The 27220-nt window shown below is 41.5% G+C and overlaps 1 protein-coding gene across 3 annotated transcripts; it reads right to left on the reverse strand.

Moving 5' to 3' along the window:
- Nucleotides 1–359: 359 nt before the first annotated feature.
- EMB2775 (ATPase family associated with various cellular activities (AAA)) lies at nucleotides 360–27128 on the reverse strand. Of its 3 annotated transcripts, none has more exons than XM_077389276.1 (12): nucleotides 27030–27128; nucleotides 24865–24948; nucleotides 24669–24779; nucleotides 24532–24564; nucleotides 22445–22613; nucleotides 22177–22358; nucleotides 13131–13267; nucleotides 12877–12975; nucleotides 8323–8551; nucleotides 4303–4348; nucleotides 894–1002; nucleotides 360–627 (listed from the first exon to the last, which is right to left on the reverse strand). In XM_077389276.1, the coding sequence occupies exons 2-11, from the start codon at nucleotides 24946–24948 to the stop codon at nucleotides 944–946; spliced, it is 1149 nt and encodes a 382-aa protein (XP_077245391.1). In that variant the 5' UTR covers nucleotides 27030–27128; the 3' UTR covers nucleotides 360–627; nucleotides 894–943. The 3 variants fall into 3 exon arrangements, with proteins under 3 accessions (XP_077245391.1, XP_077245392.1, XP_077245390.1); XM_077389277.1 differs by lacking the exon at nucleotides 27030–27128 and having other exon boundaries at nucleotides 8323–8397; nucleotides 8482–8551; nucleotides 24865–25023; XM_077389275.1 differs by lacking the exon at nucleotides 27030–27128 and having other exon boundaries at nucleotides 360–630; nucleotides 24865–25029.
- Between the last annotated feature and the right edge of the window lie 92 nt (nucleotides 27129–27220).

Genomic DNA, 27220 nt, shown 5'->3' on the forward strand with positions numbered 1-27220 from the left:
GAAAGAGAAATTGACCATTTCAAAAAAAGAAAAGAAAGAGGAATTGATATGTTTTCTTGTCTAATACAGTGTGGGCCATTTAAAATTTTCAGCCATTTATGAGGAAAGGCAAGAATATTTCCAGTGCAAAATCACAGTCCAAGCTTTCTTGTGATTTTCATAAAATGTCCCACAATTTCACTTGCACCTTGTTACACCCATGATCCATGGTACATGAATCATAGGATTGCCAGTTTACGCCTAGTCATTCAGATCATTGGAAACTAATGGCAAGAACACCGACAGACATGTAAAAAATCAATGGCAGGTTGACAACAGGCAAATGAACAATGACTCAATCCGAGAAATTATGTCAGAAATAGTCAAATACTAGGTGAACCTCATGCCATTAATCAGCCGGAAAAGATGAGTTCATTAACAGCAGAGAAGCAAGCCGCGATAATCAAACAGTAAACTGATTGAAACACAGCACAAGCAAAACAGAGTAGCCCTTCATACACTCTCTACTGATCATTTTGCACCATAAAAATGGGAATAACTGAGTAGAGTGCCAAATCCTTCACAACTGGTGCAAGTTAGCTCATGTCCATAAGTCTCGAAGAACAAGTCTAAATTCATAAGGAGTAGCTGCTGAGATCAATAAAAGAAGATAGAATTAACCATTGATTTATAATAGATAAGCAAAGCAGAGTAGCCAAGTATACGCTATGTACTGATCATTTTGCATCATAAGGGGAATAATTAAAGGGCAGAGTGCCAACACAATCACAACGGGTGCATGTTAGCTCATGTCAGAATTTCGAAGAAAAAGTATAAATTCAGACTGATATGTGTAGCTACTGAGATTAATCAAAGAACACCCTTCTAATAGATACAGTAGCAAATTACGATACCTTGGAATTTTGTTTCCAGAAGTAGAAGCAGATTGCACCAATGGATATTGTCAACCAAATGTTGCGATCAGGAACCCCTTGTAGATGCTCATGAACTTGGCTACGAATGCTGGGAAAAATACATTAGAAAAATAAGGGGGATACACAGTGGAGCAAAAGGGGGGAAAAGAAAAGGAAAAAGAAGCAGAACCCCTTGATTTGGAGCTGTAAAGTGAGGCCCAACCACATGACACGAGCGGTTTTGTTTGGTTGTGCACGGAGCCTAATTTTATGGCTCCAATCAGGGCACTCTGGACTCTGGAGCATTTTTTTTTCTTTCGTTATTTTCTTTCAATCCATCCCCTATTTATTAAATGATTATATAGTGTTTAGCTTTTATATTTAGAGATGCTAGGAAGACCGACAACCAGCATGCATCCTTGGGATGGCCAATCATTTTTCGCCACATGCTCATTGTTCGTTAAAGGATCCAGGACAAGTGGTAAAAATGACGGGCCATCCCAGGGAGCCAGATTGGGCGTGTGTCCTATCATGTTTCTATATTTAAATAAATACATCTTTCAACTTGCATGAATACCTTAACTCAAAGAGCCCCAGATTTCTACCATCAGCTAAGTTCTCATTTAACGACTTCAATATCTTTGCAAGCCAATTCTTCTATTCCTCCGATTGAGGCCTCTCCTCTTCAATGTGGTCCAAGTTAACAAAGGTCAAAACAATTTCCTCATTTTTTTCCTTTTTTATAGATATAGAGGTCTCTCTACTCCAATTAATAAATTTTATCCTCTTCAATTTGTTCATAAATTAAAAAGCCTTTTGACCCCTCAAATTACATCTCCCACCATTTTTCCACTGCTTTTTTGAAGCCAAGAGCCTCAAGCAAGCCTAGATCAAAATCTAAATAGTTTCAGAACAGGTCTACAATTTGACATATCAATGGGAGGCAATGATCGAAAACAGGTTTAGTAAAAAGCAACAAAGAATATGTCTAAGAATTGTTCTCATCATTCCTTGGAAACTACAACCCGATCCAACTTATACAACACAAGATTATCTTTCTTACTGAACCTAGTGCATCTAGAACCCCTCATAGCTTGATCCATCAATTCATAGTCGAGAATGAAAATTAAAACATGACACATGGTCGACATACATCTGTTGCATCCTGATTTCTCATCAGCAAACCTGTGTTAAAATCTCCGTCGGCACACCACCGAATACACAATCTCCTTCTGATGCCACTGAAGCTCACTCCATAGACTGCTACATATCCAAGGGTTACTCGGGCAATAAATCCCCAAAAAGCACCCACCCAAAACCTCCCATTGTCAGTTAAACCAAACATAAATTAAAAAAGTCACGACACGAAAGATACCATGCGCAGAACCACTAGATGGACAAAGAGCGATCACATTCCTGTCCACGTTTACCAATTTTGACTCCATTACAATGATAATATCCACCAATCTCCTCTAGAAGAGCTCTTATAAAGCTCTTCTTTTTGCAACCGCCCCCAATTCCTTCGTGTTCCACAGAATAATCATCATGCTGAAATCCTCAAGTTGGCGGACAAAGAACGATCGCATTTTATTTGAAAATGGAACGAAGAGTGATCACATTTCTGTCCACATTTACCAATTTCGACTCCATTACGATGAAAATATCCACCAACTCCTCTAGCAGAGCTCTTATAAAGCTCATCTTTCTGCAACCGCCCCCAATTCTCTAGTTGTCACGCCCCTGCCCCACTATGTAGATATTGTCCGGTTCTGGGTCGCAACCCTCCCCGATTTTGTTTTTCTACAGAAAACGCGTCTACATAGGGAGAGGAGAAATCCACATATATAGCCCAATAACTTTTCCTCCCTTTCCGATGTGGGATCTTTCAATATCTTTCCGGTCGGTAGATGACCAAGAACCGGACAATATCTACACAGTGGGGTCGGGGCGTGACATAATGGTATCAGAGCAGGACCTCCCATCCAGTACGGTGTGCCAGCGAGGACGCTGAGCCCTAAGGGGGATGGATTGAAAGATCCCAAATCGGAAAGGGAGGAAAAGTTACTGGGCTATGTATGTGGATTTCTCCTCTCCCTATGTAGACGCGTTTTCAGCATCTCCGAGGGGCGGGCCTCGCGGAGGGGGTCAGGCATGGTTAGTGCTACTGGAAAACAAAACCGGGGAGGGTAGATGACCTAGAACCGGACAATATCTACATAGTGAGGTCGGGGCGTGACAATAGTGTTTGACCAAGAATGCAAGTTATCCCCAGCCACATCTGCTACATATCGGAGGGTTATTCAGGCAATAAATCCAAAAGCACCCATTGTCAGTTAAACCAAACATAAATTGAAAAGTCATGACACGAAAGATACCATGCGCCCAAGCAAAAATCAACCCCCCACACCTCCCCAGGCGAGGCGGCAGAACCACTAGATGGAAGAGCGATCACATTCCTGTCCATGTTTACCAATTTTGACTCCATTACAATGATAATATCCACCAATAGAAGAGCTCTTATAAAGCTCTTCTTTTTGCAACTGCCCCCAATTCCTTAGAGCCTGTTTGTTTAAGATTATGACAACCGATAGTGAGTCCTAAACCGATTATTGGACTCAAATTTAAATGTAACTTTGAAGCCAATAATCGATTTGGCACTCACAATTTCGTGTGTCATAATCTTAAACGAACGTGGCCCTAGTGTTCCACAGAATAATCATCATGCCGAAATCCTCAAGTTGGTGGACAAAGAGTTATCGCATTTTTTTTGGAAATGGTATGAAGAGTGATCACATTTCTGTCCACATTTACCAATTTTGACTCCATTACGATGAAAATATCCACCAACTCCTCTAGCAGAGCTCTTATAAAGCTCATTTTTTTGCAACCGCCCCCCAATTCCCTAGTGTTTGACCAAGAATGAAAAAAAAAAATCAAAAGAATGCAAGTTATCCCCAGCCACCTCTACAATAGAATATACATCCTGGTACTATCAGCCCATACTTAAGATCAAACGGCTCAAGCACGAATTCATACATGATCTTATTTTACGTCAAGTGGAAGGTCAGCATTCTTCTGGGTTTCGAAGTTCATCTTTTGATAATGTTCCACCTCTGAAATCCTTAACGAAATTAAGCCCTGGGCTCTTCTAGAACAAAACTGACGAATAGTAAGCCCTGATCTCTTCTAGAACAAAACTGATGAAGCTTTATCAATAAAGTAGAGCTCGTTGTTTCATCAATAAAGAAAGCCTTAAAGATTGTTTTAAAAGCCAAGAAGCTTGAATTCACAGCTAATAACATTGATTCAATTGGCACAGTGCATCGTATAAATTTTATAATTACTATCCAGAAAAGCATAAAAAGTGTAAAAATCTGTGTAAAAATCACCACAAAGATTTTCAAGATACCTTCAATGTGAAATATGGCTTTTTGTCCAAGACGCATCCTGTGCTCCTAAAGAACCAAATGATAGCAAGATTAGAAAAAATCTAACTCTGAGACTGAGATGGCATCTAATGATAAGCATTAAAAAAATCCAACACAACACTGAGATTTCATTTAATGATAAGCAGTATAAAGTATACAGTATACACTGTATATTAGTGATGCAAGTAAAATACTAAGAATCTACCAAAAGTAGAGAACATAGAATTGAACAATCATTCAAATAATCCAATACATCGTCACAAACAATGCCAAAGAGATGTAAAGCGATAATAAATTTGATAAAAACAAAATCAACACGGCAAAACCCAAAACCCAAAAGGCAAAACTTGTATAAATTTATTCAGCACCTAAAAAGTGTATTAAAAATATATGTTGATCACACCATTCAAAAAAATTATGTTGATCATGAAAAAAAATTTAAACCCTAGTTTAATCCTAACCATTGGTATAGGATCAATTTCAGATTCTAGATCAATCTAAAAAGACTGACTTCTATTTCAGAGCAGCCCAAACCAAAACAAAAAATAGAAAGTTTATTATATGTTGTTGTCCCAAAAACACTATTTACTTTTTCTCTACATAGGGGTCCACCAAAACCTATTGATACTTTACCCAAAACTAAATAAAAATCAATGACGTCATGGACACTTCACGGACAATTCAGAAACTATTTGCAAAATTATTTTTGGCACTTCAATCGATCCATAAACATATCAATTGCTAATGCCACTGCGCCAGTCCCTCCAGGCTGGAAAAGAACTCTTCCTCGTGTTTGCATCTTCAATTTCCATCAATTTATGGTAATCCAACTTTCGCATGTCATCTTTTGAAGATCACAAGGCTTTGATTTTAGGATTCATATTCCATGATGTCCTAGGGTTATGGGTCTTGCCAGTCTGCCATCTGTAAGGAGATCAATTTTCGTACATCCTATTGGCTCTAAAAGGAAGGCGGGTAGAAAAGAGGCTGTCGATACTTTTGGCATACAATCGGCGAAGGATTTAAAGGTTTTAAAATTAAAAAATAGGTTTCTCACGAATGGGAAAAGTGATGATGTGACAAGCACACGCTTGGGTAAAGGTAGAATTAGAAAAGGCCTTGGGAAGGATATTCGTCTCTTGGCGACACGTGGAGGACTCTCAGTACTAAATAGAAAGATTAAATGCATGTATAGAAGAAAGGAAATCATAAAGAAAAAATGTGGTTTCGATAGTCAACAGTCAGCACTACCTTCGAACCTTTCAAAAATCGCCTAGTCCAAGTCTGTCAGCAACGACCATCTTGAAGATACATGCCAAGTAGCCAACGGGGTAATTACCCTGGTAACTGAAGATTTAGTGCTTTTAAAAAATCTTAAATATAACGAGAAGTTGGCAAGGAAGGAATCACCGACACCGGCTGAGGTCCTGATCTCCCCTCTTAAGAAACAATGGAGGAAAGAAATCATAGCAGGTGCTCGAAACTCGGGGCTAGCTACATCCCAGACCACTCTGAATAGTGAGGAGGACCTTCACACCCCCCCTCCGTAATCTACCTATCTTTAACAAGATCCTAGAAAAGGAAAGGCAAACTAGAAGGCGCCTGTGGGAGGTGGAAAAGCAATCGGCGATCTCATGTTTGGAAAATAGGCGTGAATCTCTTGGTTCGGACCAGATAGGGAGCGAGGTTCCCCAACAATGGAAGACATTCAGCGAATACTGCAGCTAAATGATGGCAGTAATCATGTTAAGAATAAGTGTATTTTGTTATCGCCAGTTTCCGATGAACCTGAGCGCCTGGAGTTGGAAGGTTTTAACAAATTTTTAGCAATGGGAGATGTCCTTGGGATTTCTTATCAAGACGATTTAGACAAGACCAGAGAGTTGTATCTTGGATTGCAATCCAGAGTCGCAGAGGACAATGTAGACAGAGAAAAGGCGGAAGAAAATAGAACCTAAAACTGTGAAGAGTTAGAGAAAATTTTGAGATGGTGCCTCGATCTGATGCCCTATGTAGTCTGCATTGCTGAGTAGAATTCCCAAGTTAGGTTAAACCGTATGTTGTGGATCTGTCTACTTGATTTCTTAGGAAACATATCTAATCACGAAAGTTTTGTCTGATATAAGCATCAGAGTCGGGTTGGAAGGAGAGGGCCACAGAAACCTGGGTATTTAGTTCGGTGGTGAAGCGTATGATATCGGTACCAGTCTTACAGGTTCGGAGAAAGAAAGATAGTTGTAATGATTGTGTTGCATAGGCTAAGTTGGCTGAAATGGAATCCTAAACCCTACGAGTATTGAGAGCAGTTCTAGTCTCCCCATAGCTTGAGAGACCACAATCTTGCTAGTCGAGGCTCTTTGGGCAGGGAAACCTTCATATTGTTGTTACTCAAGAAGGATTAGACGAGAGACTAGAGGGATGAGTTAGGGCCAGTATAGACTTAGGGGTAGCTCCAGAATCATATGTAGTAGAATTGAGGAATGGAATGGTTGGTTCATGTAGTTTTTCCACTTTATACTTGGTCTGGGTATATGCCCAGCCCAATACAAACTAATATTTTGTATCGCATGATGGGACTACTGGTCCCAAATGCTTTATGGGTATTAATGAAATTTGTCATCTTTTAAAAAAAAAAACATCAGCTGTTCTCGAAAAATCAAAATTCATGAACTGCATAAAATTCCCTTCCTCAAACAACTTCTCAAAAATATACCCAATTTAGGAACAATTTCTATTTCAAAAAAGCACTTGAATTGAGTTTTAGCTTCATTCTTTCACATGCAGTCATTCCATCCTCTGTATTTTCTTCTCCATCACTATCATAGATACAATCACTTTTGATTTCATGGAACTCAAAATGTTTTCTATAGTTTTCTAGGACCAAATTTTCATATTTTTTTTTTAGAAAAGACATTGTTGGTATGGGAATCTATGTTGATTGAATATCATCATTGTTATCCAATATACGAACACTTCATGATTCTTACTTTCTTCCATAATCTTTTTCAAATTAAGAACAGCAGAACCCTCCACTATACAAGATTTAGGTTTAAAATCTTACTCCATTGGCAAAAGTGTGATGTTTTCCATCTTTCACAAAAGAATGTGTTTCTCTTTTCCTTAGGAGTTGCATTCTAATCATATTGATGTTGTCTCCCAAGAAATAAGTGGCATGCATCGATGGTTTTAACCTTCAACCAACACATTTCAATTTTGGTCAACATGAGGAAGTCCAAAGTTTGATTCCTTCTATGCACCCATATTACCAAAAAATCTCATATATCCAGGAAAGTAATACACATTCCATTAACAAGATGGGCAAGGTTGAAAAGTAAAAGAAATGAAACGATCAACTTTCAAAACGTATAAAACGTCTGTGTTTAGAATGAACCTTATTGTTGCAGACATATGAATGTCACTAGGTGTTTGATCTTGTCAAACCATTATGGATGGTTTCTTTCTTATGTGATGGTTACTAAGAGTGTATTTGTACTTATTCAAGCATTTTGTCAAATTTCATCTTAAATTTCCATCATTTGCATGGCGTCTATTATTCCATTTTCTGGATCAGAACAAAATATTTCACCTGTCCAAATGGAACGGAATGGAATTATCAACTAACGTTAGAATTGTGTTAGGGCCAATAACTTATGTCAGTTACACAACTAAATGGGATGGGTCCCATCATGTATTTGTGGACTATAAAAAAGAGGAGTCGTGGGTTTTTCAATTTGAAAACATACAAAACATCCTCTCCAAAGCTTCTCCTCTATTCTTTTCTTTCTTCTCATCTTTATTCTTCCTCTCTTTCTTCTACAATTTACAAGAATTACAAGGTTTGATACTCCGATTATGCTGATGATAGGACATCATGCTTTAATAACAGTGGCCTAATAAAATTTCAGAAGGACCTATGAACCCCATTTTCCTTATTAGTGGCACAGTAGTAAGATAGAAGAAGCAACCAACAAAGGAGCCTAAAATATTAATCAGTTACTTACATAATATGCAGCCCAATGGCAGACCTCATGTTTTAATTCGGAATCCAATTTCTTCAATAATTCAGACAGCAATCTCTGCAAAAGAAGAACCAGAAAGAAGCATAGCAAATGAAAATCACAATATTCAATAGAAGATTTTTGACAAGTGGGCCTTTTTACCTTCAAAATGATTCCCGGTGGAATACAATTAACTAGTAGCTCATATAGCTTCCCTCGAACTAAAAATAGCCTGGAAGAATATGAAACCACGGAATTAAATAATTAGATGTAGGACTTCTAACTGAAAGTTCAAGCATAACCCATACTAATAACTCTAAAGACCATCAACATACCAATACTTATTGAGCAAAAACACGATGACATAATGACATGTACAAATAACGTTATCCATGACAACCAAGAATTTGTGCAAATATAATCGGTGAATATGCATGAGTATGAATATAGCTTCCAACCTCACAAGGTAAACTAGAAAATTTCAACTAGTTGCAACTTTGGTTATAAGTAATGCGATAATAGAATTGTTCATAACTTAATGTCCCTAAATCAGGAGATTAGTTGTCTATTTACACCTCAATGGCGCTGGTCCTGGTATTCTTTAACCCATCAGCTCTGCCCTTTGTAATCTGCCCTCATTGGTTTCTAAAATGAAATCATGTTATCCCACGTTAGAATTAATTGAAAAAAAAACAAGAATAGAACCCCATCCCATAGCCCCAAAAGCAGTCCGGTTTCTAGAAGGGAAAAATGAACCATAAACGGTGTATTGATATTCAGCCGCTGAGCTTTCCTTTTCTTTTCCTGACTAAAAATTGTAAAGAAGACAGAAAGTTACAAGAGGGGCAGAAATTAACCCATGCACAAATATGAATGAAGTAGACCTTCCCTAGCTAAGTTTTCCACTCATTTCCCCCCTGAATGATATAACTATAAGAAAAGGACATCCTATCTCTAGACAAATCCCAAATTGCATGATCATATGTACTAACCTCGATGATTTTGTATCCTCCTTGAGGCCCAAGAAATTCCAATACTTAAATCCCCTTCAGATACAATTTTTTGCTCAGGTTCACTTACGAAACCTTAGTAGCTGCAAAAGGCAAGCTTTCCACTGATTGGAGCCTGAGGGTCTGAGAGAGTTAACTCATACATTGATAAGAAAACCAACAAATGACTCCTAATAATGTGCCAGTTCCAAATCTAAAGGAATGAAGAGTCCTCAAATTAGGAACAATCAAGTTCAGCGGCTTCAGTTCATTTTTCATCAATACAGAAAAGCTAGACACGGAACTCTCCTGCATTGAGCCGATAGTAAAAAAACAAAAAAGATAAAACTCATACCATTCAAAAAAAAGAAGATAAAACTCATAGAATGGGTTGGACAAAGATGCTAATAGTGGTCCAATACTCTTATTGGCTATTCTCTTGGGAAATGTCCAATGTCCATTATTACATACCTATGAAAGCGATTGCAAAGAATATGAAAATACCACAGAGCCCTTAATGTTTATTTTCATGAGAAAGATTCTTCCTATTTCAACTCGGTCCAGCCAAGCAGTAGCTGTAAAATCGGAAGTGTAAACATTAAGGCAAAGGCTGAGCAGGAGGTTGGTTGAAGCATCTGAAAATAACTAAGCAACATTTTTAATCTGTTAAGGTATAGGACAGATTTATGTTGCTTCTTATGGAATGCAACTTTAATCGACGAAACCAAAGCAGGAGTAAATGCTAAATTAGAGTTATGGAGAATTACTTTGGAATCTAAATGTTTTAGACTGGGTAGGACTAAGACAAAATATATGGAATGCAACTTTAGTAATGTAAGGAGGCGGGACGAGGATGTAGGAAAGATGACAGGACAGGAGGTACATAAGAGGGATATCTTTTGCTATCTTGGTTCAATTCTACATAAGGAATGAGAGATTGAAGAGGATGTTAACCATAGAATAAGAGCAGGTTGGTTGAAGTGGAAGCTTGCCTCAGGAGTTCTGTGCGACTGTAAAATCCCTACCAAGTTGAAGGGAAAGTTTTATAAGACAGACGTGAGGCCAGCCATGCTGTACGGCTCAGAATGTTGGGCCACCAAGAAGCAGCATGTGCATAAGATGAGTGTAGTGGAGATGCAATGCTTAGAATGATGTGCGGCCACACAAGGCTAGATAGAATTAAAAATGAAGACATTCGTAAAAAGGTGGGGGAGGCTCCAATTGAGAAGAAGATGAGAGAGCACCACTTAAGATGGTTTGGACATATCCAACGTAGGCCTTTGGATGCTCCAGTGAGAAGAGGCGACTTGTGCCAAATTGATGGAGTAAAAAGAGGTAGGAGCAGACCGAAACAACTTGGGTAGAAACATTGAGGAAAGACTTGATAGCTAGGAACATAACAGAGAACATGACTTTGGATAAGATAGAATGGAAGAAAATGATCCACGTAGAAGAACCCAACTAGAACCAGGATTAGAGCCGGGTAGATTCCTTTTACCTTCTTCACGAATTTTTTTTTAAAGGATCCATTTAGCCGACCCCAACTAGTTTGGGACAAAGGCTTTGTTGAGTTGAGTTGAGTTGAGTTGAGTTATGTCGCTTCTTATGTCTATTTACTTTTAATAGTGAGAAAATAGGATGGGGCCCATCATAATGATTGCCTAGTGGAAAACTTGTAAATTTCTTTTAACAAACTTATATATAACAGTTCATAGGGTCTATAGGGTTGTAATTCACACCTGACAAACTCCTTTCCCCTTATTCTACTTCTACTTTCCTCTCCCTTCATTTTCTTCTCTACTCTACACCAAATCCAACTCTACATGGATGGTCTCCTCTAAGATTTCTTCTTCATTTTTACTTTAACATGGTAATAGAGACAAGATCCATAAGTTCCTTGGTCTGATTTCAGTTTTTTTCCATTTGAAATTCCTAGATTGATCTTTCAGCTTCTTTTTTCTTTCCATAAATCTCTAGAACTAAGCAAACCCTAGGCCTTATCTCCCATTTTGTGTACAGAAAAACCATGGAGTTCTCAGTGTTTTGTGCCCAAGTCTGTACCATTGAATCTAATCCACGCTTGCTGATAAATCAAGGAGAAAGTTCTACAACATGTTCAGATTATATGCATAGAAGGGCTCTGTCCTACCATCGTGACAAGTAGTAAGATTCCTGGTTAAATTTGCCAAGGTTGTGTTCATGTGGATTGGGCTGCTGTGCTGCCTAGTGGAGTGTGGATCAACTTTGTTTGGACTTTGGACTGCCTGGGGCTGCCCTCAGATTGTATTGCCTCCATGTGGAATAGCTAGTGTGCTTCCCTAATTAGTAATTGTGCTGTTCTCGTGAAGATTAATTACTAAGGCCATGTTCGTTTGAGATTGTGGCAGCCTATTGTGATTATTGGACTCAATTATTAATTTTGAGTCCCATAATCACCTAAGCTGCCTGGCTGCCCTAATTGTGATTGTGCTGCTTTAATGTGGAGTGTGCTCTCTTGCCTCCCTGTTTTGTAGCACACAGGGAAAGAAGATATCTATCACTGAGTCCATGGCAATCCAAAAGGCTATTCAATTTGCAATCAGAAAAGGCAATTTTCAATAAAAACAAATTTGCATCTTGCAGCCAAGGTTGTCATTTGTCAACAACAAAATCCCCTTTCCATGAGAAAAAGGATTGCCTAAATCATATAGGCCACATCCTGAGAAAAATCAGTTATATGTGGAAGCTTATTTGGCTGCCAATCTCTATCCTAAAGTGTGCTTAACCATCATCATGTCTCAGGATTTCTCCTCTGATCTTTGTATCTTAAATGAAGATGGATCAGGTAGATATAACTGGCAATTGTAATTCATATCTTGGACTAATAAACCAGTAGCTGTCCTAATAAACCCCAAGCTTACCCACTGGAGGGGGAAAATAGCAAAGATCACCTCCACATATAGTTACCAAATTTCACATAGTTAAAGACTACTGGTCGATTTTTTTCAGTTAAAATACGTAGATACATCAAAATTAGCATGACTTCAGTACATTCTACAGACTCTTCGAAGTACCTGTCAGAAAAGGTCACCCTCAAAGTTGCTAAGAAAAAGTATGTATATCCTTCTTAAACGAACAAAAACCTTCAGAATAAATTATAGCTCATCACATGTTTGTTAGTACTTTTGGCATGTTTTCAAATAATGGTATTCGTCCACATGCAACGAGCATCAAAACTTTAGACCCCTTAACAAAATAAGACATTCAGATCAAGCATTTCAAATGCAGAAGAGTCACATTGTAAAATCAGTAATCAGGTGTTAAATGTGGGACTTAACCTAAATACTAATAAATTAACATTGAATACGACAAAGCACAAAATGGAACCAGACAACCCTGAAAAACAGAGGCCAACAGAAAAGAGGGAGGACAAAGTCATAATGTTGTTAGTTGAATACAACTATAGTCATCTCATTGTCAGAAACCCCTTTGTAATGATGATGTTTGCAAATTAGCCTAGATAAGTTCAAAAATTGAATTTTATCAAAGTATAGAAGTCCATAGCCAACATAAAATTAAAGCATCAAACCTTTTAGGGCTCTGCTCCTGCACAATATCAGATGCTATTTCAGAAACATACTGCTCCCAGTCCATGGGTGGCACTACTTGGTTCTCCGAGAAAGGATACCTATAGCCAAATAAGAAGACACCAAAAAGAACATAGATGTCAGGAAACTGTACCCTAAAAAGAAATTCAACACTATTCAAAATAGAGAGAGAAAAAAAAGGAACTTCTGCATGAAGTAGTTGACAATCAAGCAGTCTTATGTTACAAAGCTTAACTGCTGCACTCGACAAGTCTCAAAAGATAAGATTGCCCTTCTTAAACTTCGGTTTGATTGAGCTGCAATACGAGCTGCAAATCCAGGCGGAAGTTGAAGTCCTTCCTTCTTGCCAATAAACTCAAGTACTCTACCAATCTGAAATGAAGCAAAATATTAGAAACCTGTACACAAGTACAAAACATATAAAAACTTTTACTTATAGCAAGTATTTGAAGAAGAATATTTAAATTCCCTTATCCTCCTTTCTTTAAAGCACACAAGTACAAAACATATAGAACCTCCTCTCTCTTATTCTCTATAACTAATCTCCCTACTTGGGTGATCTCCAAGGTTTCTACTTGATTTCTACTTAAAGAAATTCTAGCTTGTCTTGATTATTTTTAAACTGAAGGGCGCCCTTGCAAAAACCATCCGCAAGGGCGCCCTCATTGGATCCACGTCACCAAAGACCAATTATTATTACTTTACTTTAATATATTAAATAGCCATTGGTGACTAGATCCAATGGGGGCGCCCTTACAGCAGATTTTTGCAAGGGTGCCCTTGAATTGCATTCCTCATATATATGGGATTTGCTAGGCATTTTCGCGCTGACTTTTGCAAGAGAGAACAGCCACACAGGCAGAATTAAATGAAAGAGACAAAATCTGCTGAAAAGTGAGCCTGTGTACATTATCTCATGCAAAAGTCAGCCGTGAAATGGCTTTCAGCGAAATTGCCTAGCAAGTAGCAAATCCCTACATAGAGAGAGAAAGAGACCCCACTAAAATTTGACCATAAAGTAGTATTGTAGTAGGAGTCTAATCCTACTCTAAGTCAGGGGTTAGTAGGTTGGGTCTGGAGTGGTTTGATTTCCTCCCTCCGTGAATGATATTTTGTATTTCATTTGCTTTTCTACATCAGTAATGTTTGAGGACCATCTCGGTTCCCTTTTTATTCAATATATCACTATTTCAAAAAAATATATAAAAAAATGGACCTATCCTATTGTGACACATGGACATGAAGATTTAACCCTTTGACCTACTCCACACTCATATTTTGACCTAGTCAAAAGACCAGACGAAACCTACAAAAATACGATCCTCCCCTCTTGCTGCAAGTGCAAGGTGGGGCCCCCTTCATTCACCTAAATAATTTAAGTAATCAAACACATGTGGGCCATATTGGCTCACTTAATAAGTTCGGTGAATTAAAACATAATGACAACATTACCCTTTCACAAGAAACAAAGACAAATGTCTCCCTTTAGCTAGGCAGTCTCCCATGTGGGCCCTCCTCTGTCTTCTCAAACCAAATTAGAATTGGGGCTTTGGAGTTGGATCCTTAATGTCTCCTCCTGTACACATCCATGAGCTGTTTTAGATTTCTGTCATCTCTCCCCGTCTAAAAAAGAAACTGACCCTAAAGAGTTAAAAGCATGGTATTGTTCATATAGATCGGAGCTGAGACACTAGATCTCCTTCATTGTAATCCAAGTGCATTTTAATAAGGGACGACCTTTCAACTTTACATGGAACTTCTGATAACAGCCACTCCGGGTAAAATGAGTTGCTCGTCTAGAACATCCTCAATAATCTCATGGAAAGCAGGAATGGAAGGCAATCTTGGAGTTCATTGTGCGGATTGAAAATCAACATGGTGTCCCTGATAAACAGTAAGATCTTCCACATTGAAGATTGGATTGATTTTCATGCCATCAGGAACTTTTAAAACATAAGCATTAAAGCTGATTTCCTTCACAATCTTATACGGAGAAGCACTATGTGATTTCATCTTCTTAAAAGCTCTCTTAGGAAACTGCTCCGGTTGAATCCCCACCATTACCATGTCATCTTCTTGGAAATTAGCAAGAAGGCAATGCAAGTCAACTGTCACGGGGAAACAGTTCAGGACACAACCGGTATTAAAATCCATCTCGTTTTGTCTCGTTGCGTCTTGGAAATGCGTTGTTTATAGCAACTTTGGTCGCCACTCGCCGCTAAGCTGGTTGGTTGGCCAAACTCTATAGGAGGAGTTGACCCCGTGACTTGCTGACTCCTCCCCCATTAGGCCCAGCAGGTGTGGGCAGGAGCCTTGGTGGCTTGCTCATGGGTTGCAAGAGGACTTTCTTGTGCATTTGTTGCACACAGTAGGAAATCATACTTCAACTCGTAGGCGTGCCGTAAGGGAGTTTTGGGTGCGGACTACGAGCTATCCCTAAGGATGCTCCAGTTTCTTTGGTCGAGGATGGGGGCCAAAGACAGTGTATGTTGGGTTGGGTTCCCACATGCATTGCGCGTACGGGCGGTGCTGGGGGCTACGTATACTGTTTGCCCTTCAGCACCGCGGTACGTCTGGTGGGTAGGCCATTCTCTAGGTCTTCCATCAGTTCGTGCCGGGGCGACTTCGGTTGCCCTCGCGAGGTGTACACCTTGCGGATCAGTCCATGGGGCATCTTGCTCCTTGGATGACCAAGCCCCAGCGCTTGGCGGATTGGTGCGTGGCATCGTCATGCCTCGTACTCGATGGACTTTGCATTAGGCCCCAAGGCCTTATGTTCGATGTACTCGTGATGCAGGCTGATCATGAGTGTGGGTATCTAGAAGCGCATGTCAAGATCTGAGCCAAGTAGCCTGTTGAACAGCTTAGAGTTTGTGTGCACATTCGAAGCATCAAGGGGTGTTGGCGTGTAGGGCCTTTAAAGCCTTGCACGATTGAAGGCTGGGGGCCAAAGACAGTGTATGTTGGGTTGGGTTCCCACATGCATTGCGCGTACGGACCGGTGCTGGGGGCTACGTATACTGTTTGCCCTTCAGCATGGGGGCCAAAGACAGTGTATGTTGGGTTGGGTTCCCACATGCATTGCGCGTACGGACCGGTGCTGGGGGCTACGTATACTGTTTGCCCTTCAGCACCGCGGTACGTCTGGTGGGTAGGCCATTCTCTAGGTCTTCCATCAGTTCGTGCCGGGGCGACTTCGGTTGCCCTCGCGAGGTGTACACCTTACGGATCAGTCCATGGGGCATCTTGCTCCTTGGATGACCAAGCCCCAGCGCTTGGCGGATTGGTGCGTGGCATCGTCATGCCTCGTACTCGATGGACTTTGCATTAGGCCCCAAGGCCTTATGTTCGATGTACTCGTGATGCAGGCTGATCATGAGTGTGGGTATCTAGAAGCGCATGTCAAGATTTGAGCCAAGTAGCCTGTTGAACAGCTTAGAGTTTGTGTGCACATTCGAAACATCAAGGGGTGTTGGCGTGTAGGGCCTTTAAAGCCTTGCACGATTGAAGGCTGGGGGCCAAAGACAGTGTATGTTGGGTTGGGTTCCCACATGCATTGCGCGTTTGGACCGGTGCTGGGGGCTACGTATACTGTTTGCCCTTCAGCATGGGGGCCAAAGACAGTGTATGTTGGGTTGGGTTCCCACATGCATTGCGCGTACGGGCGGTGCTGGGGGCTACGTATACTGTTTGCCCTTCAGCACCGCGGTACGTCTGGTGGGTAGGCCATTCTCTAGGTCTTCCATCAGTTCGTGCCGGGGCGACTTCGGTTGCCCTCGCGAGGTGTACACCTTGCGGATCAGTCCATGGGGCATCTTGCTCCTTGGATGACCAAGCCCCAGCGCTTGGCGGATTGGTGCGTGGCATCGTCATGCCTCGTACTCGATGGACTTTGCATTAGGCCCCAAGGCCTTATGTTCGATGTACTCGTGATGCAGGCTGATCATGAGTGTGGGTATCTAGAAGCGCATGTCAAGATCTGAGCCAAGTAGCCTGTTGAACAGCTTAGAGTTTGTGTGCACATTCGAAGCATCAAGGGGTGTTGGCGTGTAGGGCCTTTAAAGCCTTGCACGATTGAAGGCTTGCCCCAGCATTTGTGCATGTTGGGGCGCCGCACGGGTTATTCCGTTGCTCAAATATTTGGCCCGTGACAGTTGGTATCAGAGCAGAATGTCCAAGCTATGTATTCAGAGTGTGCTTTGAGAATTAGTGCCAGATGGTATCTAGTGCCAGATCAGAGCATGTTGTGAATCAAGAGTTTTTCAAGGAGCTATGATACAGTTGGTGTCTGTGCTGGCATAGTTGCAGCAAGTGGCAGTGTTTGCGGCTATGACTAGTGCATCTCTAGTGCATGTTGCTTTGCACAAAGGAACGGGAAATGCTTTATGTTGTGGCGGAGTTGAAAGGAGCTTGAATGTTAGCACACCAAGTTGGAAGTGCTAAGTTGCGGATGTCTTTGAATCTAACACTTTAAAAGTCCATTAGTCAGCCGAAGAAGAGCTAAAATTGTGTGGGTATGTTCCTTTCGGTGGACTCTCCCTTATTCTACTTGAGTCGAGCAACAGAGGCGCGATGGCCTGGAAAGATTAGTACCATCAGTGTTTGTTCAAGCATTGCTCAATGGATTTGCTCGAAGCTTGATACAGTGTTAGAGCTGCAACCGTCAGCGAACAGGTTGGCATCTTTCAGTGACCCCACCGATGTGTGAGATCGGAAGTGGCAGTTGGGGAGTTGTGAATGCTCTGTTGCAGTGTTGGCTAAACATTGATGTGTTAGCATATGGCCTTAAGGGATTGCTATGAAAAAAGGGTTGGCTGGTGGCATAAGCCTTCCCCTATCAGATGAGGTGTTGAACGTGTCGGCACCAAAGCGCTCATAGGAGTGAATTTGCTTGCTCAGTGTGATGGCATAACCAGTTTGACGAATTAGCAGACATGCTCAAGATGAAGAGCTGGTCAATAACTGAAGTACTTTTATGGCAGTTCACAATTATAATCGAGCATGCGTGATGCTCTTCTCGAAAAGACCTTGGAGCGAACGCCAATGCCACTTAGATTTGATAATGGGTTTGCTGTGCTGATATGGGACAGTGTGGTGAGCTCAGATGGCATATGGGCAGACTGTGTTGGTATGGGTCGACATGGTATGTTTGTGTGTTTCTTGCTGCTTTAGAATCTCTTTGTTTGTCGAAATTGAAAGGACAGCTCAATCTGAATGATGGAATATTTGGGTGGTTAGCACAGTGTGAGTACTAGCCGCAAGTGCCCAAGGAGACCATTTGTGGCATAAGGGTTGATTGTTCAAATCAAGTTCTATAGTGTTGAACAGAAGCAGGCAAGACTAAGCGTCGCGTTGATTGATCCCAACAGGGGATTCTTGGCCTCAGGAGGAGGCGAGACCGATGTGGTGGTCTCTTTGCTTGGGAGTGCTTGTGGACTCCGTGGTTGGCTTGCACTTTGCGGGTGGCAAGTGCTGCACTTGGCCGAAAGTAAGGCAGGTGCTGTGCCGGAAGTGGTGGCACATTCAGGGAGAGACGAAGCGGTGCAAGTTGGCTATTTCGGAAGACCACTCCAGAGGAAGCTCGAGTGTAGCTAAAGAGGAACTTGAGAGTTGCTTGAAGGAAGGATTCAAGTTTGGTCGCTTTGCCCTTATGGAGTTTGGTGGAGTGCTCAGAACCATCATCACCGGTTGTAGGTGAGCCAAAACCTTCTGTGCCGAAAGTGTTGGCACGTTATCCGGTTGTAGGTGAGCCAAAACCTTCCGTGCCGAAAGTGATGGCACGTTATCCAGTTGTAGGTGAGCCAAAACCTTCTGTGCCGAAAGTGTTGGCACGTTATCCGGTTGTAGGTGAGCCAAAACCTTCCGTGCCGAAAGTGATGGCACGTTATCCGGTTGTAGGTGAGCCAAAACCTTCCATGCCGAAAGTGATGGCGTGTTATCCGGTTGTAGGTGAGCCAAAACCTTCCGTGCCGAAAGTGGTGGCATGTCATCCGGTTGTAGGTGAGCCATAACCTTCCGTGCCGAAAGTGATGGCACGTCATCCACAGCGTTTGTAGGCACCGTCAGAAAACCTTCGCCTAGTTTGATGGAGTTCGGGAAAACCATCGTTGTTGAAGATAACTCCAGCAGAGCTATAGTGCAGTGATTGGCAGAACTTGAGGCAATGTGGTATGCAGTAGAAGTCAGAATACGCTGATTGTCGAAGTACCAGTGGCAGCTGTTTTCAAGATTGAGAAGTCATTGTTATTGTGGAACTGAGCTTCACAAAGCGTTCAATGTCGACGAGGGCATCGACGTTATCAGGTGGGGAAGTGTCACGGGGAAACAGTTCAGGACACAACCGGTATTAAAATCCATCTCGTCTTGTCTCGTTGCGTCTTAGAAATGCGTTGTTTATAGCACCTTTGGTCGCCACTCGCCGCTAAGCTGGTTGGCCAAACTCTATAGGAGGAGTTGACCCCGTGACTTGCTGACTCCTCCCCCGTTAGGCCCAGCAGGTGTGGGCAGGAGCCTTGGTGGCTTGCTCATGGGTTGCAAGAGGACTTACTTGTGCATTTGTTGCACACAGTAGGAAATCATACTTCAACTCGTAGGCGTGCCCTAAGGGAGTTTTGGGTGCGGACTGCGAGCTATCCATAGGGATGCTCCAGTTTCTTTGGTCGAGGATGGGGGCCAAAGACAGTGTATGTTGGGTTGGGTTCCCACATGCATTGAGCGTACGGAGCGGTGCTGGGGGCTACGTATACTGTTTGCCCTTCAGCACCGCGGTACGTCTGGTGGGTAGGCCATTCTCTAGGTCTTCCATCAGTTCGTGCCGGGGCGACTTCGGTTGCCCTTGCGAGGTGTACACCTTGCGGATCAGTCCATGGGGCATCTTGCTCCTTGGATGACCAAGCCCCAGCGCTTGGCGGATTGGTGCGTGGCATCGTCATGCCTCGTACTCGATGGACTTTGCATTAGGCCCCAAGGCCTTATGTTAGATGTACTCGTGATGCAGGCTGATAATGAGTGTGGGTATCTAGAAGCGCATGTCAAGATCTGAGCCAAGTAGCCTGTTGAACAGCTTAGAGTTTGTGTGCACATTCGAAGCATCAAGGGGTGTTGGCGTGTAGGGCCTTTAAAGCCTTGCACGATTGAAGGCTTGCCCCAGCATTTGTGCATGTTGGGGCGCCGCACGGGTTATTCCGTTGCTCAAATATTTGGCCCGTGACACAACCCTTGTCTAGTAAGTTCATTGCTAAGGGGGCACTCTCTTGAGAACATCATCATGTAGCTCATGCATGTGTCCAGAAATCCTACGACTTCTATATCGGTTCTTGCTTTTGGTAGTAAGGATATGAAATCGATAGACCTCTGTGGGTGGCTGGATTATATTAGTAATCACTTCAAAAGGATTTCTTAAGCTCGATCTATTGACTAAACTATTGTAAGTGAATTTAGTTATGGTAATATCTTGTCCCACTTAACCACGAGATCACTAACAAAGCATCATAGCAAGTTTCCAAATCTTTGGTTAAAAACCTCCAATCTAACCATCGATTCGTTGATAAGCAAAAGATAATTGTAGCATTGTGTTGAGAAAAGCTTCCACAAGGTCCTTCAAAAAATAGCTGGTGAACTTCACATCTCTATCAAGCTCATTGGTCTTAGGAAGGGCCATGGAGTCACACCACTTCTTTAGGGTCTGTTTGGATGTGTGGCATAGACTCATAGAGTCGAAGAATAAGGAGTCCATAGGGAGGAGACAAGCATTGGATTTGTCCGGAATTACCTCGGAGAATAGTGGTAAGTAGTGTTTGGTTGCGCGGCATGGGCTCGGAGAGTAGAGGAATAAGTAGGGAGTGTCATTATCAATATAGAGAGAGGAGAGGGAGAAAGAAAGAAAAAGCACCATTCCCAAGATAAGCCAAATTCCACCTTTTTTGTGGAATTTGGTTTGAAAGTTAGAAGGAGGGGACAAGAATTCCACCTCAATAGACATGCAATATTACAAAGGAGACATCCCGTGGAGTCTCCATGAAGATGAATGCAATATCGGCAACCAAATGAGGAATGGCATCCTAAATCCAAACAAAATCCCGACGGCTGCAAGGATTTTGTGCAACCAAACACAGCCTTAAAGAATAATGCGTTGGCAATGTACATTGTACCCAAAGAAAATGCTTTTATTAGTATTTGATTAAGTTCCTTTTTGATGTTTGAATTGTTTGGGAATGTATGCTTGTTTTCCTAACTGAATTAGTACTCAATTAAGTTCTTTATTGATGAACTCAACAGTTATAAATTGCTATGAATGTTCTAGTCGTGAATGACTACCATATTATGTTTGAAATGTTTACAAATGTCTGCTTGTTGTCCTAATGAATTAGTACTCATTATCACTCGTAAGCGTTCAAAGGATGTGATTTACGAATAGGTTTGCCTAAGGCATGAACCACTTGCTTTAACTCATTCAAAAACGTCCACGAGGATACTCAAGATTCTATGAACACCACGCCCCCACCCCCCACCCCAACTCCACACCCACACACACACACACAATCCCATCCCTCTCAATAGTACCTTTAACATGAAAATCAAATGAAAACCAAACTATTTCATCATCTTTGAGGTTTATTTCAAAGACACAATCCTCACACTACCACCCCCACACCTCTGTGCAACACTAACCTTACGCTCAACAAACCATGACACAAAGAATCATCAGCCCACCACAATTCTCCCAAAACTAATCGCTTCCCACCCAATCAGCACAAATATAAAAAAATCAGCAATACCCGGAGTGGGATCAACTTCCCTATGAAAATCGGACCTCCATACTCCCAAGCCAAAAGAGCTGGACACCTCTATTGACCACACCTACCCCCACTCTTACCCCCGACCCATGCTTCTTCATTTAATTTCTTCCAAAGAGCATTCATGTCTTCTCCAAAACCCTATAACCATTTACTTTCTTTATCCATCTCTCTTATGCTTCATATCCTCCCCACCCCCACGCCGGCGACTCGTAGGCTTCCATTTGTCTTCACAATTTATAAGATGTCAAATCTTATGTCCTTCCTACTTCCCATCCCAAAGAATAACCCTTTGCAATCTCTCCAATCTATATACTACTCCGGATTCCGGACTTCAAAAGGGGCATAAAACAGACATGAAGACTTGATAAATAGAAACACACATTATTGGCTTTGGATACTACATTTTTTCTCCAAATATTAAAAACTGCCTTATAACGAGGAATGCATGAGAACCACATCGAAAATGAAGCCATTCATACCAACCTGTTCATCTGTTGGCGCATTAACCCGTATATTCAAACAGCGAGATCGAACCGCTTCAGTTACTTTGGAGGAGCTGTTACAGCATAAAATTAGCCTGCACGATCCACTGTATTTCTCCATTGTTCTTCGGAGAGAATGCTGAGCTTCTCTTGAGAGCTTGTCAACCTCATTGAGCACCAATACTGCCATCACATATATGACATGAATAACAAGAAAACCCATGAGAAGCATTCTATAGAAATAAATCAAAACATTATAGAGAGGTTACCTTTGAACCCTTTCTTTCCTTTTGTATCAATAGGTCTACTTTTTGCCATTTCTTTGATAATCTCTTGAACGATATATCTATCCTGAAAACCGGCATCACTTGGATTCAATTCCACATGGTGGGTGCTTGACAACGTTGTCAACTCCAGATCAATCGTTCTAGTTCCAGCCTGCACAGAGAAATATTACATGAAATCTGATTGTGATGAATTATAATTTACATTGGGAAAGTAAATATGCTCCTACTAACCACTTATTAGTTACTTGAACTGAAAACCAACCACGTAATACTTCAAAACTTACTTTAGGTTTACCGCATTAAAAGATTTGGTTTTATTGAAATAAAGAGATTATAGAAATCTTCAAAAGGAATATTGCCAAGTTGTACACAAAGTCATTCGAATTTAATACATAGAAGATCTTAGCTGGTTGAGTTGAGTTGAGTTGAGAAAGGTATTAGCTGGTCTAAATTTAAAATAAAGACAGAAACAAGCTTGATGAAAATTACACAATCAATAGAACCAGTCCTTCAAACTTTGTAACTCCCCAAATTCAAGAACAAAAGGAGTACTTATTTCAGCAAGTTCCAATAATTTACTAAGGACAAAAAGGACGAAACCAAAGGGTCAGTTCGTGTGTGTGCTTGCATGCGTGTGTGTGCAACGTTGGGTACCTAACCAATACGCCAGAAGCTCCAAAGCTGATGGAACACGTTAGTCTACGCCCTTCAAACCCATCCCATATCAGGCTGGGTCCCACCTAGTCCCATACCGAGGCAGTCCCCCACTTAGGACAGTAACATACACCACTCTTCCACATCCGCCATCCTCGACGGCAGCCCACTATGATGGCTTTCATTCTGGCCTTTTTTTCAGGTAGCCTTTTCCACAAGTCGCCCATTCCGTGGTGGCCCACTCTGGGGCAACTTCACTCCGTTGGCTTTAGCCCTTTCTAGGCCGTCTCTCTCCATAGGTCACCCCTTCAGTGACTAGAACACAGGACGTGGTGGCTGCCCTAATGCCAAAAGTTAGGTACCTAACCGATAGCCCAAAAGCTCTAGAGCTGACGGAACGAATTAGGCTATGCCTTTAAACATGTCCCATACCAGGTTGAGTCCCGCCTAGTCCCATAACTACGCAGGCTCACACCTATGGCCGGAACATGCCACCTCCAATCTAACTTTAGTTTACAGTTTACACAGAAAACTTGCGTCCTAATAATTGTTGATGAAAAAAAAACTGACAGTGACGTCGCTTTCCTTAAAACCTATGATTTGGCCGACACTTCTAATTTATTGCCGACTCACGTGTCCTGCCGTGTCCGACACGACACCCGTGTCCACACGTGTCGACACTCCTTTGGACACTTTTACTTGTATTGCTAGAAATGTTAGACTTAATGTGGGTGTGTAGACATGTTTTTGTACCGTGTCAAGTATGACATTCTGTTTTTATTGAATATTGTGTTTAACACAATTAGACAACGCGTATCCATGTCGAAACTGGACATACGAATCCATATCCACAAATCATGATTACATATACTTTCTATTTGAGTCATATCCCCGTTTCTAAAGTTTGGGGGTTTGCCGTGTCCGACACTCCGTGTCCGTGTGTCGACACGCGACACTCATGTCCGTGTCCACAAATCATAGCTTAAAACAATATTTGCCCCCACCAGTTGGATATTTGATGTGCAAAGATATAATGAAGCTAGAAAATTGCTACTAATGTTTGTTGACGTTATGCACAAGCAGAAACAAAGCCCGAAATGCCTTTTGAGTACAACAAGCCTTAGAGAAACAACTAGTTACTGCATTAACCAGAGAGAAAATAATGATAAACAAATGTGCTACAAAAGCAAGAGAGAGAGAAGTGGGAGGAAGTATATTAACCCCTCTTAATCTTTTTCACTTTCCAATGTGGGACTAAATTTTTGGTTCCCACAACAAATCTACTACAAAACACCTTTTTCAAAATGAAATCTTTTTCATTTCCAAAATCTATTTCCCGAAGACACATTATTTCGGAAATCTATAACAATATAAATTGATTGCCTTCCTGATTTCTCTATAATGTATTGACATACCTCGATTTTCCATATCTTATTCTCTATCTTCACCTGCAGAAACAACAAAACCACACTGATCAACAAAGGATTCAATAAAAAAAAAAAAAAAGACCCAAAATCACAAATCCCAAAAAAAAAGAGTAAATATAATATACCTTTTCGGCTCCAGGGCCGAACATCTGTTTAAGGAGGGCCATGATTAGGGTTTTCTTGCCAGAACCAGGAGGGCCGTAGAAGAGTAGATGAGGGCAATCGTGTTCTGAAACCTATAAGAAGAGGGAACACAAATCAAAACCCTAGAATTAGAAAGAAAAGAAAAACAATAGAGAAGAAGAAGGAGAAGAGAAATACGAGTTTCTTCAGATTACTGGCGATGTCTTCATGGACAATCATCTTGTCCAGAGTCCTTGGCCGGTACTTGTCCACCCACAACATCTTCAATCGACAGAGAGAGAGAGAGAGAGAGTTGGAAAAAAGTGGCGGGAACTGATGGGAAGATGCTTATATATACTGTGTATAGAGAGAATAGTCTCAGGTCTGACAGACACCCTTATTTTAGCAATGACACTCCCTATCTGGGTGCAAATGGGTCGGGCTCAACCCGAACCTGACAGTTCCCCCCCCCCCCCATTTTGGTTAGCGTTAGGGTTAGGAAAAGCCAACCCGATTTAATTTTGGGTTGGGTTAGGGTTGAGGACTTGGCAACTTGACCCGATCCGATCCGTAACTGACCTCAGCCTGCTAAATTTATCTTGCTTTTCTTTTGGTTATTTTTTTTTTTTTTTTCTTGTACTTTTCTGTTTTAGCCCTATGCGAACCCGAACCCAACTCTACTTGGTTAGAGGTGGGTTTGGTTAGGGTCGACCATCCTCGACCCGAGGCTTGGGTTGAGCTAGGGTTGGCCTCAACCCTCCCCGACTTGCACCCCTAAGCCTACCTTTGATTGATTTGGATCGTCCAATTGATAACTCTTGCTTTGGATCTCATGTGGCTAGGGGGTGTAGGCACATATAGCGTGGGGGGGTCACGGCCCCCAATGACTTGCAAGATCTCTCTTTTTTTTTTGTAAGGTAAGGTGGGAGTTAACCTGCCACCTTAGTGAGTCCTACACAATGGACGGATCAGATCAATCAAGGGTGAGACCTACCATTTTTTATAGTATTTGGTGTGCCTCTTTGATCACTCTCCCACACACATCCAACTACCCGGGAAAAAACTTACTATTTTGTTGTCTCACCTTCAAGATCCTTCCTCTCTTCTTAAGGGGGGTTTAGTCGTACGGGATTTTAATGTGCGGACTTTGACAAAATGTCCATGACTCTTTGGGGACTTGGACTTGAATGTGCGGACACTTGGGACTATGGGGACTTCAACATGGACTGTTATGCATTTATAAGAGAACTGACAGATTAGATTTCCACTATTCAAATAGACAACTAATATTGGACAACTCGGCAACCATTGAAACTGAGAGTAAAGTCAAACTTGTCATAGAAATTTTGGAAACAAGTTGGCAGCAACACTTGCATTTTAGAGATTTTTCAAGAGGCCTTATGTAGTTATGTGCTAATCTCTGAAATTTATCAAGTAACCAAGACACAAACAGGCACAGGGAGTTACGGCAGTATGTTAAGAGAGAAAAACATATATCCCAATCCAATTCCACCATAGCTATGGTTTTGACAATTATTCAAAGATATTGCGCTCTCTGATTTAGATTTTAGCCTCTGCAATTGAAATCTAAATCCTTAGGACTCAGTTCCCCAAACAAGTCAAGCCGAACCAAGTATTTAAATAGCCAACTGGATAGTATAGCTTGGATTAGCCTTCTACTTAAAATCCTTAGGACTCAATTCACAAGACTTTGAGCAAACATCTAAGATGCACTCCATTTCCATTGATGAAAAGGCCTGAAACACCAACCTGAACTAAAGCAGTCGTTTCTATGCACAGAACACCTAATTTAGGTCCTTCAATTGCTAGAAATGATGAGAAAAATGACTTGGAGAGTACTAAGCAGATGGGAATCCAATTCAACCAACCGGGTTTGGGATCATAGAAGTGGACTTTGCATAGGATTCTTCAAAGAAAGGAAAAGGCAATTTTGGAAGAGCATTGCTCAGAAAACCCTACCCCATTGTCGAAAACCGGAAAACCGGAGAATGATGGGCTGGAACGGAGGTTTTGGGTTTCAGAGAGAGAGAGAGAGAGAGAGAGAGAGGAGAGAGAAGAAAGGGTTTGGTGGGTTTTATATACAAATACAGAAAATGGGGTTTTGAGTTTAGAGGTAGGGGAAGAGAAAGGGATAGTGCTGGGTTTTAGAGAAGAAAAGAGAAAGGGTTTGGGGTTTCAGAAATGAAAGTTCGTCTTCTCTAGTGAGGCCATGAACGAAACCAATCTGATTGGTCTTTGATGAATGAAAAGGTAAAAAATGAGAGATGGAGAAGGAAAAATGACAGGGATGGGGATGGAAAAAAATGAATGAGAGAGAGAGAGAGAGAGAGAGAGGAGCATACCGCATAATCCCTTTCTATGGTTCTTTATCCGTGATACACGATGAGAAGGCCTGGACTTCAAGTTTCACCTCGGTAGGCTGAACATTGAATGAGGTTTTTTTTCTTATAAGCGGGTACTTCAAGTTCGCGCGCCCGGGGAAAGTTCGTGACATCACGAAATTTCCACTAATGGTGCATTTCATAGTTCCCCA

Source organism: Tasmannia lanceolata, unplaced genomic scaffold (assembly GCF_043159265.1).
Source record: "Tasmannia lanceolata isolate RefF3 unplaced genomic scaffold, GAP_Taslan_0.1 ptg000008l, whole genome shotgun sequence".
Taxonomy (NCBI): Eukaryota; Viridiplantae; Streptophyta; class Magnoliopsida; order Canellales; family Winteraceae; genus Tasmannia; species Tasmannia lanceolata.